This window comes from Geotrypetes seraphini, chromosome 9 (genome assembly GCF_902459505.1).
Source record: "Geotrypetes seraphini chromosome 9, aGeoSer1.1, whole genome shotgun sequence".
In the NCBI taxonomy this organism is placed as follows: domain Eukaryota; kingdom Metazoa; phylum Chordata; class Amphibia; order Gymnophiona; family Dermophiidae; genus Geotrypetes; species Geotrypetes seraphini.
The window spans coordinates 108,218,914-108,236,788 of record NC_047092.1 but is presented as its reverse complement, the minus strand read 5'-3'; the positions used below and the strand labels follow the sequence as shown (position 1 = coordinate 108,236,788).

Below are 17,875 nucleotides of genomic sequence, written 5' to 3'. Positions count from 1 at the left end.
AATGTCGGTCCTCGAGGGCCGCAATCCAGCCGGGTTTTCAGGATTTCCCTAGTGAGATCTATTAGCATACAATGAAAGCAGTGCAGCAAGCAGTAGTTTAACTCTGCAAATCAATAGTCTGAAGCATTGGTGTCACGGCCCTGAAGCAGTGGCATAAAAGCCACGAAACGATCGTTGGCCTGGCTCTTTCCTAACTAGCTTGTTTTTTCTATTTAGTTTTGACTATTTTCAGGCTCCCACCTGCCAGTTGTACCATCTTTTAATTATTGTAAACCGCATAGAACTTCACAGTCCTGCGGTATATAAACTGTTGTTATTATTATTATTATTAATAAGTTATATGCGAAAGTTTTTTTAATCAGTGATGCTTGGGTGGAAGAGATTGGGAACATCTCTCTGTGTCTGAGGCTTTTCGTTCGCCTTAAAATACTTTTTCTGGCTTTGGTGCATCCTGATCAAATGGAGTGATTTGTTTTCTAGTATACTGCAAATAGATCTCATGCATATTCATTGGGGAAATCCTGAAAACCCAACTGGATTGCAGCCCTCGAGGACCAACATTTGACACCCCTGACCTAGGCCTTCATTTACTAAGGCCCGGATTCTAAAGTTGGTGCCTAAGTTAATTGTTTTAATTGGTTATTAACGGCATGGTAATTGACCATGCTATTAAAAGCAATTAAAAACAAAAGAAAAAAAGTAGGTACCATGAGGTGCCTACAAAACACAGCACTAGAATCACGCAAACGCAGACACCTAGCGGTTCTGAACGTCAAAAGAAGCATGGTTATGGGTAGGTTTGATGTTTAGTATTGATTGCTAAGCATGATTCTACATCGAAGATAGGTGCTGGAAATTTGGGCCTTTAAAACCCTGGCCTATATTTCTGGCACCTACGTTCGACACAAGTTGCGATTCTGAAAATAGTACCATAATCTGAGTAACAAATGACCAGTGATATTTTTCAGGTGCCTTCCGATTACAGTGCTGTTTTAAGAATCTTGACTTAAGCCTTTTCTTCCCTTTAAATCAGATCCTTAGAACATTGGGGGAATACTGCTTTTAGGGTGAATGTAAAAATGCAGTGCTGCTTTCTTTGTATAATATGTGTAGGTTTCAATCTTATGATCTTTGCAGTATATTTGTACTTTTCATCCAAATAGATCCCAATACTTGTAACAATTAGTAGCTCAGAAACGTACATGCAGCCATTTCTGGGGTGTATATAATTTTCTAGATCAACCATCACATAAATGCAGATGAAAGTATCTTATATTACTTACCCACTTACTGCAGGATAAAGGGAGTCATTGGTAGATAGTGATTTGTCTAGGATTTATTTATTAAAAAAATATATATATATTTATAACCCGCCTATCCACAAATTCACAAAAAAATCCTATATAATAAAAGCTTACCAGCGCAAGCGCTATTAAAACAGTGTGATCCCTGCCGCTGTGGTGTGTGATCCGTGGCCGTATTCCATTTTAGAACCCGGCAGCAGGGAACATTCTGGCCACTCCCCTCCTCCCGCCCTCACTCACCAACCGGAAGCGCAGGCAAGCTCTCTCCCTGCCCGCGTCCTCAGTAGGAAACACACCTCCCGCCCTTGCTCACCGCTGCCGCCGCCGCTGATCCTCTTCAGAGCAGCCTGCGATCGTGGCTGGCTTTAAAGAACCTTGCAGGCCGCTCTCCAACCTCAGTAGCATGTTCCCTCTGACGCACGGGATCGCGTCAGAGGGAATGTGCTACCGAGTTGAAGAGCGGCCTGCGAGGTTCGCTAAAGCCGGACACCACGATCGCTGGCTGCTTTGAAAAGGAGCAGGCCAGAAGATGCTGGGATGGAGGGAGGGTAAGAAGGGGATCAATACAGGGGGCCAGGGGGAGAGGGAAAGGGAAAAGGGGGCTTCTTTGTGGGGAGGGGTGTGCTGGGGGGAGACAGAAGGGGCCATGGAGAGATAGGGAGAAGGAAAGGGGGCTTCTTTGGGGGGGGAGGTGTGCTGGGGACAGACAGCTTTGCTCTGGGGGGGAGACAGAAGGGGTCATGGAAAGACATGGAGAGGGAAAGGGGGCTGCTTTGGGGGGAGGGGTGTGCTTGGGGCAAACAGCTTTGCTCTGGGGGGAAGACAGAAGGGGCCATGGAGAGACGGAGAGGGAAAGGGGGTTGGTTTGGGGGAAGGAATGTGCTGGGGGGAGACAGAAGGGGCCATGGAGAGACAATTAGGGAGAGGGAAAAGGGGGCTGCTTTGGAGGGAGGTGTGTGCTGGGGGCAGACAGCTTTGCTCGGGGGGGGGGGGGGGGAAGACAGAAGGACACAGACAGCGGCCAAGGAGAGAGAGATAAAGAAACACAGACAGACAGACAGACACATCTATTCTAGCACCCGTTAATATAACAGGCTTAAAGACTAGTTATTTATAACCCGCCTATCCACAAATAGTTTTAAAGGGGATTTGGACCTTTGACTTTCAGTTCAGTGCTCTAACCTCTGGTTCACACCATTATGTGTATATTACAAAGTATTTATTGGAAGGGGTAGAGAAGGGATGTATGTTCTGTAGCTAAGAAGACATAAGTTTTATCCATACTGGATAAAACAAGGACTCTGAAGGAAGCCCAGGTAGCTTCTGTTTCTTCTACAACCCCACTCTATTTTTCAACACTCAGGTAGTCAATCCCATCTCGCGAGATCTCTTGTAAGAAGCTTCATTTGCATAGTTTTGCTCCTCTTACCTTTAGCCTGCCCTCAAACGTCCAGTTGTCTTCCTACAAGCGAGACAGTAGGAGCTAGACATTTCTTCTCATGTTTATTTTTTTTCTTTAACTTCAGTATTTTAGTATACATTTGTGCTGCAGTGGATCCCCTTGGAGGAAAGCTCTGGCTGCGAGAGATCCAGACTTTAAGGGCAAAGTCTGCTTCCAGGGGGTTAGCTGCTTTGCAGTGCACTCACCTGGACAGCCTGCATTCTCAGTTCCTCTTGGGAGCTAGTGGGTTTGAGTGCAGGCTGCATGGCTCCATGGCTGTTTATCTAGGATTGAGACAGACTATGTTTCTCCACCCTTTGACATGTACGGATTATGGGAGGGGTGGAGGCCCAAGAGGCAGTCAGAAGAAACAGGCACTCCAGATTCCAGGCTTTTTGAGGCAGAGGATCTCCCTGTAAGGTTTTGCAGCTTCCAGTTCCCAGCACGTGAAATTGATTTGAGGGAGGAGGTCTCCAAAATCGTGTTTTGGGAGTTTGGTGGATAGTCCTGGGCTCCCCCACCTGAAAAATCATAAAATCACTGTTTTTTTTAGTTTGTTTGCTGTTCCTGGGCCATTTTTTGGTGCTAAAATTGCTGCCGCAGTGGCCAACTTGGATTTTCTGGTTTGAATTAAAATTGTTTTATCTACCTCAAAACACAGCATTTTTGTTTAAAAGTGGTTGAGATGGACTCCTCAAGGCAGGATACTGTGGATTTATGCCCTGTTTGTGGCGGATGGCTATTGGAGGAGTTTTTGTGTTCCACATGCCACATGACAGGTAGAGTTTGCTTTGGCCCCCTCTTCCCCTTCAGTGGGTTATGGTGCTCAGTCCATTATTGGACCTGTAAAAAAATGTCCAAAGTTGTGCCAGGTAGCAGCTCAAGTGCATCCCCAGTGAAACGTAGCCATGGTTTGGCACCAAAATCCTGAAAAAGCTTCAAAAGCTCAAAATAGGGTCTAGCAAAGATTTCTCCTGGAATCTATTAATATGATGATTCAGGTTTATTTGGTTAATAAGGGTTCACTGAATCCTTCCAATCTTGCAGTCCTGTTAGCTCCAGGAGTTTCCCTAAGAGCATGGCTCCCCAACAACAGAGGCATGCACAGTCGGGGGACAGTCCACCTGCAGATGATTCCGATAATCTGGATGCTGTTTTTATGCCTTTACTTTCTCTGACAGGTACTTCCTCAGCGGAGGATAATGCTGCAGTTGCAGATCTTCAGGACCCAGATCAGTGCTGATAGGGCTGATTTCTGAATCCCTTCATGAGTTGAAATTAGACACTCCTCATACCTTGGCAGCACAATGCTCCCTTATGAGGAACTTGAAGCTTCAGTCTTCCTTTTTTCCTGACCATCTGGATATCACAAAGATGCTCATAGATCACTGGAAGTTCCTCTCTGTGTGGCAAAGGCTATGTCTAAGCTCTATCTGATGGCAAGTACTTTTAATTAGCTTTTTGTTTCTCTGAAGGTGGATTCACTGGTGGCACAGGTTACTAAGTGCACTTCTCTTCCCAGAGAAGGCGGTGTGGTGTTGAAGGAAACCCAAGACTGCAGAATAGATTTTGTGCTCAAACGGATTTTTGATTTTGCATCCTCTTGTTTGAGAGCAGCTGCAGTGGCAACCTTTATCGCCAAGGCCTGTCACGCCAAGCTACATCATGATCCTAATACTATCATATATAGGGATCTTCCATTTTTGGTCACTGGAGTGGATTACGTGGCTGATGACCTGTTAGGATGGTGAGTAAGCTGTCGACCTACTCTGGCACTGGCTGCCCATGCAAAAATGTTGCACCTTCAAGGCCCTTGTCCTCGCTTTCAAAACCTTCCATGAAACGATTCCATACTACATGAAAACTAAACTACAAATCTACTTCCCAAAGCGACCACAGAGGTCCCAAGGAGAAAAACGACTGGCCATACCTCCTGGCCGCTCCCTCAAAACTGAAACAGCCTGTGAACGCTCCTACTGACATTTCATACCCAAACTTTGGCACACAATCCCCCCATCTGGCAGATTATTAGATGGACTCTGGAACTTTAGGAAGGCTGTGAAAACTTCCCACTTTACTAACCCAGCGCCTTAAAGTCATTCACCCAGAAATGCCACTCAGTCAACACACCTATGCCACCTAATCTCATCAGATGCTACTTAGTGCATATGTTTTATTGTCATATCTATATTGTAAATTATTGTCATGTCTATATTGTAATTTATGTAAATTATGTCATCTGTTCTGTATGGATTATTATGGAAGTACTTTGTAACCCGTTCTGGGCTCCTTTGGGAGGACGGGCTAAAAAAATTGAATAAATAAATAAATACTCTATCTCCACCCACCAGATGGTGTGGATCTGGCAATTCTTTGTCCAAGATGATCCTCGGTAAGCTGACATTTATGGTTAATTGCTGTTCGGTAAAGTCTGGTTGACATGGTGAGTGTGCAAGACCGGAAACCTAAGTCCTTGTCGGACAGTAGGCCTCGGTCCTCTGAGGGACCAGGGTGTTCTACTTTTTGTTTCTTCAGACGTTATCATCAGTATTCTGGAGGTCCCTCAGGTCAAAGATAATTTCAGAATGCCAGACAAAGATTTGGTAGAGCTAGACCCCTGCAGTCTTCAGGAGTACACTCTTCCATCCCAAAGATGTAATTATGATTCCAGCCCAAGCCTCCATGTATTAGACAGAGGCTTTCCTAGAGGAATGGGCAGATATTACCACAGATCATTGGATTCTAAGAGAGCGGTACAAACTTGAGTTTATTGTCCTTTCCCAGAGCTTTTTCTGGGCTCCCCAGTGGGAAATCCAGAAAAAGAAGTAAAGGTCAGGGCAACGGTCCAGATTGCTGGATATTGCAGCCATAGAGCCTGTTCCAGAGTCTGACTCGGGCACCAGCAGATACTTGATATACTTCATTGTGCCAAAGAGAGGCTCCAAAGACTGGAGACCAATCCTAGATCTCAAAGCAGCAATGCAGCCCTCAAAATTCCTCAGTTTTGAATGGAAACGCTGAGGTCGGTGATTGCCTCAGTCATGCCAGGGGAATTTCTGGATTTGACAGAAGCCTACCTTCCTATTCCAATTTTTCCAGGGCACAGACAGCATCTTGAACCTTCATCAGTATTTGAGTCCACACGTATCTGGGCAATTGACTCATCAGATCCCAATCAGAGTTCGAAGGACAACAGACAGTTAAGTCGTCCATAGTAATATAGTAAATGATGGCAGATAAAGACCTAAACAGTCTATCCAGTCTGCTCATTAGTTATACCCATTAAAAATACATGATTAAATTAACTTGTCTCTTCTTTGATATTTCTGGGTCATAGACTGTAAAGTCTACCTAGTATTGTCCTAGGTTCTAAATGCTGAAGTTGCCATCCAAGTTCACTCCAGCCTATCCAACCATCCTGTTTGCAGGATATCTACCATAAAGTCTGGCCAGGAACATCCTCATGTTCCAAGTTAGTGGAGTTCCTATTTATGCCTTCCCCTGCCCAATCCTACACCAAATCATCACATATGGGACAAGGGACAAGGACCGTGCAAGTCTGTCCAGTACCAGTCTTAGCTCTTTAATTTACATTCTTCATTTTTTAATTAGAGATCCTCTGTTTATCCCATATTTGCTTTGTCCTCATCACTCTCCACAGAACGGTTCGTACCTTCTTTCAGTCTTGTAATTCCATTTTTTGTTTTCCTCCATTCACTAATATACCTGAGAGAATTTTTGTCTCCCTTTCTTATATTTATAGCCATTTGCTCTTCCGCTTGTGCTTTCACCAGACGTATCTCTCTCTTGACTTCAGTTCTATTCGATATTCCTTTCTGTACTCTTCTTGAGTTGTTTTTTTATATTTCACGAACTCCATTTCTTTTGTCTTTATTTTTTCCACCACTTGTTTGGAAACCCTTCCTTTTTCTCTTATTTTTATTTATTTTCTTCACATAAAAGTTAGTAGCTTTTTATTGCACCTTTCAACTTGGGCCACTGTTTTTCCACTTCCCTAATGTTTTCCCATCCAATCAGCTCTTTTTTCAGGTACTCTCCCATGCTGCTAAAGTCTGCATGTTTGAAATCCAGGACTTTGAGTTTTGTGTGGCCATCCTCCACTTTGGCTGCTATGTCGAACCAAACAATATGATGATTGCTACTTCCCAGGTGGACCCCCCACTCGGACTTTAGAGATACTTTCACCATTTTTGAGCACCAGATCCAGTATCGCTATTTCCCTCATGGGTTCCATTAACCTCATGGGTTCTCCACACGGAACTTTCCAGTCTGCATCCAGCAGGTTGAAATCACCCAGCAGCAGCACCTCCCCTTTCTTTCCCAACTTTTGTATATCCATAATCAGATCTTTGTCAATTTGCTGCAATTGAGTCAGAGGTCTGTAGACAGCACCCAAGTGGATAAAAGTTCCATCTTCTCTTTTCAAAACAATCCATAATGCTTCTTCCTTTCCCCAGGTGCCCTGCATTTCATTTATATGGATATTTGTCTTTACATAGAGAGCTACTCCTCCACCTTTTCGACCATCTCTGTCCTTCCTGAAGAGATTATGTATGTTAGCATCTCATCCATGTGACTCACTGAACCATGACTCAGTGATAGCAACAATATCCAAGTCTGCCTCTAACATCAGTTGCTATAGAGGCTGGGCTGGGTGGTCAACTTTCAGAAGTCACCTCATTCCGATGCAAGACCTAGAATATCTTGTAGTCCGTTTCGCTATAGGTGTTTCTCACTGAATCACGCAAGAAGAAACTCCTCCCTCCAGTTGATACGTGCCTTTCTGAATTTACTCGCCTGACAATATTGCATGTTCTGGGGTCAATGGTTGCGATCATAGATGTGGTCCCTGGGCAAGAGCTCACGTGTGCCCGCTTCAGGAATTGCTGATCTCTCGTTAGAGTCTGCAGAGGGATCCACAACATCAATGGCTCCCTTGGATGCTAGAGACTCATCACACTCTAGCCTGGTGGTTGAATCCTCGTTTTCTAGGGAACGTTCCCCTCCGGATCTCCACCTGAGTGATTTTGATGATGGATACCATATAGGGACGTTGATCTGCTTGTGAGAGTAAATGGTTGATAAATCGCTTGGAACTTCAAACGATTCGGCTGGCTCTCCTATAATTTGAGAGTACGCTCCAGAACAAGGTGATTCGAGTCTTCTCAGACAATGCCACAGTGGTAGTCTGTCAGTCGCCAGGGGGGAACCAGATTTGCTCACCTACAGCTGGAAGCCCAAATGCTCTTTTGATGGGTTGAATTCCATCTTCTAGTGCTTTCAGCATTGCACATAGCAGGAGTGGACAACATGCAAGCGGATTATTTCAGCCACCAAACTCTGGATCCAGGAGAATGGTTGCTGTTCCAGAGAGCCTTCATGTGTATAGTGAAGATATGGGGACGTTTGACCTTATGGTGTTGGTCAACAGAAAGGCAGTTTGGTTCTTCAGCCGCCATCGCAAACCATGAAATGAAGGGCTGGATGCCATGGTCCAGCTGTGGCCCCAGGACGGCCATCTCTCTATGCCTTTCCTCCATGACCCAAGATAGGGTGTCTCTTGTGAAGGATCAAGGTGCATCAAGGTTGAATGATTTCCTGGTACCTGATTGGCCGAGATGCCTATGGTAATTGGACCTGGTTTATCTATGGTTAGATTTTCCTCTCCCTGCTCCTCATGCAGGACCCCTGCAGGATCCAGAATGTTTTGGTCTTATGGTATGGCTTTTGAGTGCGCAACTTTAATGCTCAGAGGCTGCTTGGCTGGTGTGGTTGCCACCATCCTGCACAGCAAGAAGTGGATAGTTGCAGCTTACACTATGACCTGGAGTGCTTTCAAGTCTGGGGCTCTCAGAAGGGTGCAGATCTGTGCTTGGCGTTGATCCCGGTGGTGCTTGCTTTTCTCCAGGAAAGCCTGGAAAAGGGCCTCACATTCAGATTTCTGAGAGTTCAGATAGCTGGGCTTTTGTTCTTAGGTCCTAAGCCCCATGGGACTTCTCATGTGGTTCACCAGATGTGGTTAGGTTTCTGAAGGGCACGTTATGGCTAGGGCCCCCTGACTGCTATGTCAGCCATTTCTCACTTGGAATCTTAATCTGGCTCTTCCAGGCACTTTCCAGTATACCCTACAAGACGTTGTATCAAGCTTCTCTGATGGACCTCACTGTCAAGACAGTCTTCTTGGTTGCCGTTACTTCTGCCCGCAAGGTGTCCAAACTTCAGGCTTTGTCCTGCAGAGATCCCTTTCTTCAGATTACGGACTCAAGCGTGACCTGCACCCTGTCCCCTCTTTCTTGCCGAAAGTGGTCTTTAGCTTCCACATCAATCAAGAAGTGTGGTTGGTAGCCTATATAATAATAATAATAATAATAATAATAATAATAACTTTATTCTTGTATACCGCAATACCATGGAAGTTCAATGCGGTTAACAATAGAAGAGACTGTACATTTACAGCGATGATACATATTACAGTGTTGTTACATTTACAGAGATGTTACATAAATGGCAGTAATAAAAAGGCATATACTAAAGAAGAGACAGTACGTATATAGCGATGTTACATGTTATAGCGGTGGTAAATGGAGGCAATGAAAAGGCAGGGCAATTAGGTAAAACAGAGATTGAGAAAGAGAGGCCATAGTGGCTTGGGAGGGGGGCGTAGTCAGAGGGAATGGAGGCATGTCGAGGTCAGGAGGGTGCAGGGAAGGAGGGAAGGCAGCGTTAGCGGAATTTGTCGAAGAGGTAGTGACTTCCTGAACAGGTGGTAGGGCGGGGAGTTGGAGATGAGGGCGGTAAGGCAATTGTTCCATTTGTCCGCTTGGAATGCTAGGGTTCTATCAATGAATCTCTTGTAGAGGCAGCCTTTTAGGGAGGGAAAGGTGAATAGGTGGGCGTTTCGTGTGCGAGAGGGGCCTGCTATTTCAAGGTGCTCAGACAAGTAGATTGGGGAAGATCCTGTAAGAGTTTTGAAACAGAGGCAGGCGAACTTAAAGATGATCCTTGCCTCAACTGGAAGCCAATGGAGTTTGGTGTAGTAGGGGCTAACATGGTCGTATTTTTTGAGATCATAGATGAGGCGGACGGCCGCATTTTGGACTGTTCTAAGACGTTTGATGGTATTTTTATAGGATCCCAGGTAAATAATGTTGCAGTAGTCTAATATGCTTAATACCAGAGATTGAACGAGTAGACGGAAGGCTTGGTGGTCGAAGTAGCGTTTGATGGTGCGCAGTTTCCAGAGGGTACAGAAACATTTTTTCACCTGGGCACTGGTATGGTCATCGAAGGTTAGGGTGCGGTCCAGGATGACTCCAAGGATTTTTATGGTGGGTAAGATAGGGTAATCTAGCCCATTCAATCTGAGGGAAGTGTTTGTTAATTTGTGGTTGGGACTCGCTAGGAAGATTTTGGTTTTTTCAGAGTTCAATTTTACAAGCATGACAAGGTGTTGAAATCTCTGGATGCATGCAGGCTTTTGTTAAGGTTCCTGGAAGTAATGAATTTTAGTTTGTCAGGTCACATGTTCATGCTAATTGGTGCAGTCTGTAAGGGCAGGCTAGCATCGAAAGCCACCATTTCCAGGTGTATCCAGATGGCTTTTTCTTCCGCCTATGCCGTAGCTGGGAAGCGGCCCCCTGTTTCAGTGAAGGCTTACTCCACACAAGGTGTTGCTTCCTTGTGGGCAGAATCTTCAATGGTTTCCCCGGAAGAGATTTGTAGAGCCGCCACTTGGTCATCTTTACATACCTTCATGAAATATAGATATGGCGGCCAAAAAGGATTCTGCATTTGGCTCTTCGATCCTGGTTGCAGGCTCATCAGTCTTACCCTAGCTTTGAGGGACTGCTCTGTTATTTCCTGAATGTTCAGGAATAGAGTGAGATAAGAATTGCTGCTGCCATCTGTACAAGAAGGAAAGACTAGGTTGTTACCTTGGTAATTTTCTTTCTTGTAAACCCTGACTCTATTCCTGAAGCCCATCATGGGAATTACTGGTTTGCCCATTTTCTACCTCAACAAGTACCTGTAAGTTGGACTTCTGTTTCTTTGACCAACCTTACCAAGATTACCATCTGCATATGTCATGCACTTTCCACCAGAGGGTCTGTCACTGATGTGCCCCACATTGTTAGTGCAGGCTGAATCTCCTTGTTCAATGTTTTTCTTGTTTATTCTACTAACAAGGAATGTTTGCTTGTTTACATGTTTGATATGATCAGATTAAATTTGCTTTTCGGGGAGTTTCCCTGTATCCCTCTCTTGTGTGTGTCCTCTACAGGTATGGCTGTCTGATTTGTCACACTGGAGGTTAGAGGGCAGTCGACGTAAGAGAAGAGAAGCAAAATTGTGCAAATGAAGCTTCCTACAAGAGATCTCACGAGATGGGATTTACTACCCAAGTGTTCAGGAATAGAGTGAGGGTTTACAAGATTATCAAGATAAGAACCTAAATTTTCTATGTGAAACACACCAAAATGTTGACATTTTGTATCATGACTTTCCCTTTTAAGGCAACTTATAGAAGTAAGCAACATGTGATTGTTTTAAGAAGATGCTTACATTTTTACAATAGCATGCATGTATAGCAGAGATGCTTACATTTTTACAATAGCATGCATATATAGCAGAAGGAAGTATTAAAAAAATACTATAGAATGTATAATATGTACATTTATGTTGTTATCTTCTCATCTAATGCTGACCCATTTCCCCCCTTGGGAATATACAGTCCGGCAGGAACAGGAGCTGCGGAATGGAGGGGCTGTGGATAAGAAGCTCACCACACTCGCAGACCTCTTCAGGCCGCCCATTGACCTGATGCACAAAGGCAGTTTTGAAACGGTGGGTTGGAAGTGCTAGTATGTTTGCAAATGAGTTGGTTTTATAGAGCAATATTGAAGCAATCAATTTCTCTATCACTTATTTCTGGAAGTAAATAATATGAAAAAGTACTTTCCTGTTAGGATCAGATGGTTACCTCCAAGTGTCAGTTGGCAAACCACTGTAGGAAAAAGGATGCTTGACTTATTGAGCTATGGATCTGATCCTACATGGCAATCATGTTTTTATGTAAGCATTGATGGTCGAGTGTGCTAGATCTTTACATATCACTACTTCTGAGTTACTGGAAGAAGATAATTTTCTCAGCATATTTGCATTGTATGAGAATCATTGGTCAGCAAACTTTGTTGGCCAGTGCACAAAAGTAGTAGTAATGCCATTAAATTGTGTAGAGGGAGTCCCAAGAATCAGCCACACCCTCTCATCCAACTTGCTGCATCTCATTTTACCATTAATAGGAAAATTAGCACAGTCAGCCCACGAGTTTTGAAACTGCTTACAATGTCCGTGCTTAAGAGGGAGCAGTGTGCTGACCTGGCTAGTGTCAAGGGTTACCTGTTCCTAATCTGAGTAACACATTTGTTCCTCATTGTCTTTTTAATACATGATATGTTTATTTTGTGAAGCTTTTCAAATGGCTTGCTTGATCTTTATATCTGTGCTGGAGAACCAAACAATGAAAAATTTGGAGTAACATAGGGCTAGATTCACTAAGCAAACCGATCGTGTACCGATTGGTTTGCAAGCCCTTTACGACCAGATTTCCCTCCTGCACTATTCACTAATGCCTGTAGCGATCCGATCTCGATCGTCCCATGCAAATTAGTAAAACACCATGCAAAATAGCCAAGTGATTGATTCACTAACAATTGCTTGGCTATTTTGAGTCGGGTTTTACTATTGGCAAACCCAACTGCTGCAAACCTGTCGGTAACTGAGTTACCGTCAGGTCTGCAGGTATTTTGACAGGCCTGCCTGTCTTTTTTATTCATTTTTTTCCATGGCACAGATATTTTGCGTGCCTGTCAAAAAAATGTACCCCCTCACAAAAACACGCCCTCCCAAGCACGGCCACCCACCACCCCCGACCAGCACGACACTCGCCTTACCTCCCTCCCTACCCGCGATCGGCACCACACGGCCCTCGCCCCCCTCACGGCACGGCCCTCCCAGGACGTCCCTCTCTCCGCCTGACCGGCACAGCCACCCCCAGCACCAAAAAGCTGGGAGCAGGAGGGGTGCTCAGTTCCTCCTGCTCCTAGGCCTCCCACCCTCCAGTCCACCCCTGGTCGGCCCGGCCCGCCCACCCCGGTACCTTTTTAATAGTTGGGAGCAGGAGGGGTGCCTGGTCCCTCCTGCTCCTTGGAGGTTCCGAACATCTTCGGGAGCAGGAGGGATGCCCGTAACCTCCTCCTGCTCCTATGTCGCTCCAAAATCTTCGGGAGCAGGAGGAAAGTCCTACTCTCCGGCCGCCCAATAGCGGCCTTAGGTCCCACCCTGGCGCATCATCTGATGCACGAGGAGAGACCTAAGGCTCTGATTGGCTGAGGCGCCTCAGGCTCCTCCCTTTGGAGGGGCCTGGGGCACCTAAGCCAATCAGAGACTTCCTTAGACTCTTCCCTAAGGAAGTCCCTGATTGGCTGAGGTGCCCCAGGCCCCTCCAAAGGGGCTAGGGCAGGGAAGGAGGCAAGGGCAGAGCCTTGCAGCGGCCTGAAAAAAAAAATTCTGGGGGGGGGGGGGTGGAATTGACCTGAATATAAACCGGGACCCCAATTTTTGGGCCCAAAAATCCTGCTTTATATTTGAGTATATACGGTAGTATTCTTTTTTTATTTTTAAATTTTTATTTATTTTAACAACAAATTTTATAAGTATCCAACTTGTTCTGGTAATACAGAGAATGTGGTATATAAACATAATATAAAAAGCAAAGGGAATAAACTAATCCCATCATATAAACAAATGTTATCTCTTCCTTAGACCTCTAAACAGCTAGAGGGAAATATAACATAAGAAGGAGATCTATAAAGAAATGTTAACAATAAGGAATAAGCTTAAAGGGTTACACCATCTATCTTTCTTTCAATCATCCCTTAATTTCCTGGGCAAGTCTCTTAGTATCCAAAAAGTCCTTTACCTGTTCTGGAGCAAAAAAGACATATATTATACCCACATATTTAACTAAACATTTGCATTGATAACTCAACAAAAAAGTAGCCCCCAATGCCTTAACTTCTTGTCTCATATTCAGGAACAATTTCCTGCATTCTTGAGTGGATTTAGTCACATCAGGAAAGACCCAAATTCTCTGCCCAAAAAATACAGCTTGAGAAAATACATTCGTATTATAGAATTCAAGTCTTTTTCAAATACAAATGATACAAGAAGAGTAGAACGAGATTGAATTTCCAAAGATTTTTCCAGCAAAACAGAAAGGTTATTTAAATCAGGAATTTGTATTTTTTCAGCTTCAGGGAGTTTTTCTAACTTCTTTTTATCTGGAAGGTAGTAGATACGATTTATGGGCGGCAAAGCTTCAGATGGTAATGTTAGAATTTCAGTCAAATACTTTTTAAACATATCGCCCGGTGTCATCCCTGTTGCTTTTAGAAAATTGAGAAACCTCAAATTTAGCCTTCTATTATAATTCTCAATCTGTTTGAATTTCTTTAATGTATAGAGTTTGTCCTTTGCCATAATCCCAGTTAGTTGTTGAAGAGAAGATACTTCTTTATTAATCAGCTCAATTTTATCAGTTGTATCTTTCTTTACAAATTCTAAAGATTTTAAGTCATTGATTTTACTCACAAACGTTGTAAATTCAGAAGAAGATTTGGTCACAGCAGTTTCCATTCTTTGTAGCATACACCAGATGCCGTCCAGGGTTACCACCGCGGGAGGGGAGGGGAGGGGAGAGTCCTCTCTCCCTCTCCATGAATGACTTGGGGCTCAGCGGCAGGCAGCAGCTCGACTCTTTCTGCGTGTGTCTGCAACAATCTGCCCAAAATTGGAGATGCCACGAGGTTGCTGAAGTCTTATGCTGGTCGTGGTGGAGGCAGGATGAATAGAGGAGACAGAGATATCTCAGGCCCAAAGGTTCCGGAGGCGCCTTCCTCCGAGACTGAAGCAGGCAACTCCACTCCACTAACAGATGGGGTGCTTGTCGTGAAAGAGTCCATCTTCAACTGTCCCGGCATAGAGAGATTCGGCCGGACAGAAGCCTTTCTTTTCGTATGAGGCATAGTTGAATGAGGTATGGAACGCCGATAACAATGGGCAGTTCTATGGAAGAAACTGGGAGGTAAGAATATGACGCTCACGGCAGCATCTAACCCGCCGCCATCTTAGTTTCCCTGCTTTCATATGGTAGTATTCTTATTTGTATTGGGAGCCAGTGTGAGTCGAAGTATGCCGCAGTGATGTGATCATGTTTCCTCAGTGAATAGATAAGTCTCAGTGCTGTGTTTTGTACTGTTTGTAGTTGCTTTATCATGGTTGCGGGGCAGAGGAGATGGAGGATGTTACAGTAGTCTAGAAGACCTAGGACTAGGGATTGGACTATGCGTTGGAATTGTTTTCTGTCAAAGAATTTTCGAACTTGCCTTAGGTTTATCATGACCGTGAATTATTTCTGTATTTTTTTGTTGATTTGTGGCTGCATGGTACAGCTTCTGTCTATCATCATTCCCAGAAGTTTTAGAGTGAGTTGAATGGGGTATGTGATTGAGTTTATTACTAGGTTTGTAATGGTTGGGGTTTTATGATTTTTGAGGAGTATAAATTTTGTTTTGTCTGGGTTCAGTTTCAGTTTGTGATCTTTCATCCATGTTGCTACTGTTTCTAGTGTTCTTTGTGGTGCGTCTATCATGGTGGGTGTTGGTTGATCAAAAGTAAGGAGAATGGTGATGTCGTCTGTATAGCTATAGGAGGTTAAGCCTAATTTGTCTAGGCAGGTGCCGAGGGATGCAATGTAGAGATTGAATCAACCGGAAAGGAGGAGGCCTGGCTCTGCTTTACAAATCATTCTTCAATGTTCAGCTCCTTGAAAAGGGCAGCCATACCTCTCTAGAATTCTTACTAGCTTCAGTTAAAGACGAACTCCACCCCCACCCACTAGGCATCTTGCTTCTTTACCGCCCTCCCATCCCCTGGAATAAATCCTCTGAACTTGTCCTAGAGCCTATAACAAGAGTCTTCCTAAAATTCCAGAGACTACTGATCATAGGAGATATTAACCTCCACCTTGACGATAACACCAGCAAGGACACAACTGAATTCAAAGACTTCCTCACCTCCCTTGGCTTCACCACTCCTCCACCCACACCTACCCATGATAAAGGACATACACTAGACATCATCAGCTTCCTCGACCTGACTGAGCACAAAACTTCTGCCGAAGAGGCCCGCTGGGACCTTGTCCTGTGGTCTGACCACCTTCTAGGCTCTTTCTGCCTCCCCATCTTCATGTCTCATCTAGGTACTCCACCCCGGCCCACAAAATCTATCACCTACCACAAAAAAAATCACGAGCGAATTGTTCTGGACCCAGTTTCTTAACCAACTTCCCCCTTCTCCTAAACACACAGACCCAGAGTCCAACTGGCATAATTGGGTTACCCTTTCCGGGACTACCTACCACGCTCTGGCCCCTTTATCTACAAAATCTATCTCCCACTCCCACAAAGCCCCCTGGTACCTTCCATATCACAGGGAACTAAAACAGAATTGTCGAGCCCTGGAACGGAAATGGAAAAAATCGAAATCCCCCTCAGACAAACAATCCTGGCGAGACAACATCAAGTGCTATAACACAATACTAAAAAAAGCAAGAAAGAATTTCTATGGAGATAAAATCACCAGATCAAAAAATCAAAATAGTACTCTGTTCTACATCTGGCGAAAATTAACCTCAAAAAACGACTCCACCTCTCCCCTCCTTCCGCAAACGACTTAGCCAAATTTTTCAATTAAAAGATTTCCACCATAAGGAGCTCTTTCCCCCTCAGCAGTCTCTTACAATTCTCTTCCTCCCAATGACTCAAACCCTATCCCAGTGGATAGATCCTGGATGACATTTGAACCCATATCTGAACCCCAGATCTCTAAACTCTGCCTCAGACTGAAATCCTGCAAATGCATCTTAGATCCTTTCCCATCCCACCTTTATGAAAACATTCCTGCACAGGCCATCTTCTCCCTTACGAGACTCATTAACTCTGCTCTACTATCAGGCTTGTTCTGCACAAAAATGGGCCACATTGCCTTGTCACCTATTCTGAAAAAAGCCGATCTCGACCCCTCCCTACCATCAAACTACCGTCCCATAGCAAATATCCCTCTACTTACCAAACTTCTAGAAACCATATTGCTATCCAGCTCTCCTCCTATCTCGAGAGATTCTCCATTCTTCACCCCTACCAACATGGCTTCAGACCCTGCTTTAGCACTGAATCCCTCCTAGTTTCCCTAATTTCAAAGGTACAACAACTACACTCACGTAACAAATTTGCTGTCCTATTACAATTCGATCTTTCCGCTGCTTTTGATGTCGTCCACCACGACATACTACTTTACCAACTTTCCGAGATTGGAATCGACTCCACCGTCCTAATGTGGTTCTCAAACTTCTTACGCTCCCGTTCCTACACCGTCAACACAAATGGCACCATGTCCACTCCTTGGACTCCATCTTGCGGTGTCCCTCAAGGATCACCCCTTTCCCCTATTCTCTTTAACATCTACATGTCCTCCCTGAAACTCTTTCAACTATCCCCCCTGGAAACAATCTACACTTATGCAGATGACATCCTTGTCCTCCTTGAGACTGACCAGAACCTCACCAACCTCCACGAAAACATTACAGCTTGCATAATGAGACTCCGTGCCTGGTCCCTCTCGGTACAGATGAAACTAAACGAATCTAAAACAAAGCTACTCTAGCTCGGCCCAAAATTCGAACACCTGCCCACACTTTTCGCACTACCCACAGGTGATACACTACAGCTCGAATTCTCATGCAAGGTCCTTGGTATCATTATCGATTCCTCTCTCTCCCTCAATGACCACCTCAACTCCTTGGCAAAATCATGCTTTTTCAGCCTTCACATGCTGAGGAAAGCTAGATCCTACTTCAGCCAACAACACTTTGCCATCCTTGTCCAATCCATCATCCTCTCCAAACTAGATTACTGCAACGCCATCTACTTAAATCTATCAAAAAAAGGTATTCTAAGACTCCAGCTAATCCAGAATACTGCTGCCAAAC

General features: G+C 44.5%; 1 protein-coding gene across 5 annotated transcripts in view; it reads left to right on the top strand.

Moving 5' to 3' along the window:
• The window catches only part of UBXN7 (UBX domain protein 7), a 622,514-nt gene that overhangs the window by 298,099 nt on the left and 306,540 nt on the right, over positions 1 to 17,875 (top strand). For all 5 annotated transcript variants that reach the window (XM_033957938.1, XM_033957939.1, XM_033957940.1 and 2 more), the window contains one exon: positions 11,498 to 11,610. In XM_033957938.1, coding sequence (XP_033813829.1) covers positions 11,498 to 11,610 — 113 coding nt within the window. The remainder of the gene's footprint in view (positions 1 to 11,497; positions 11,611 to 17,875) is intronic.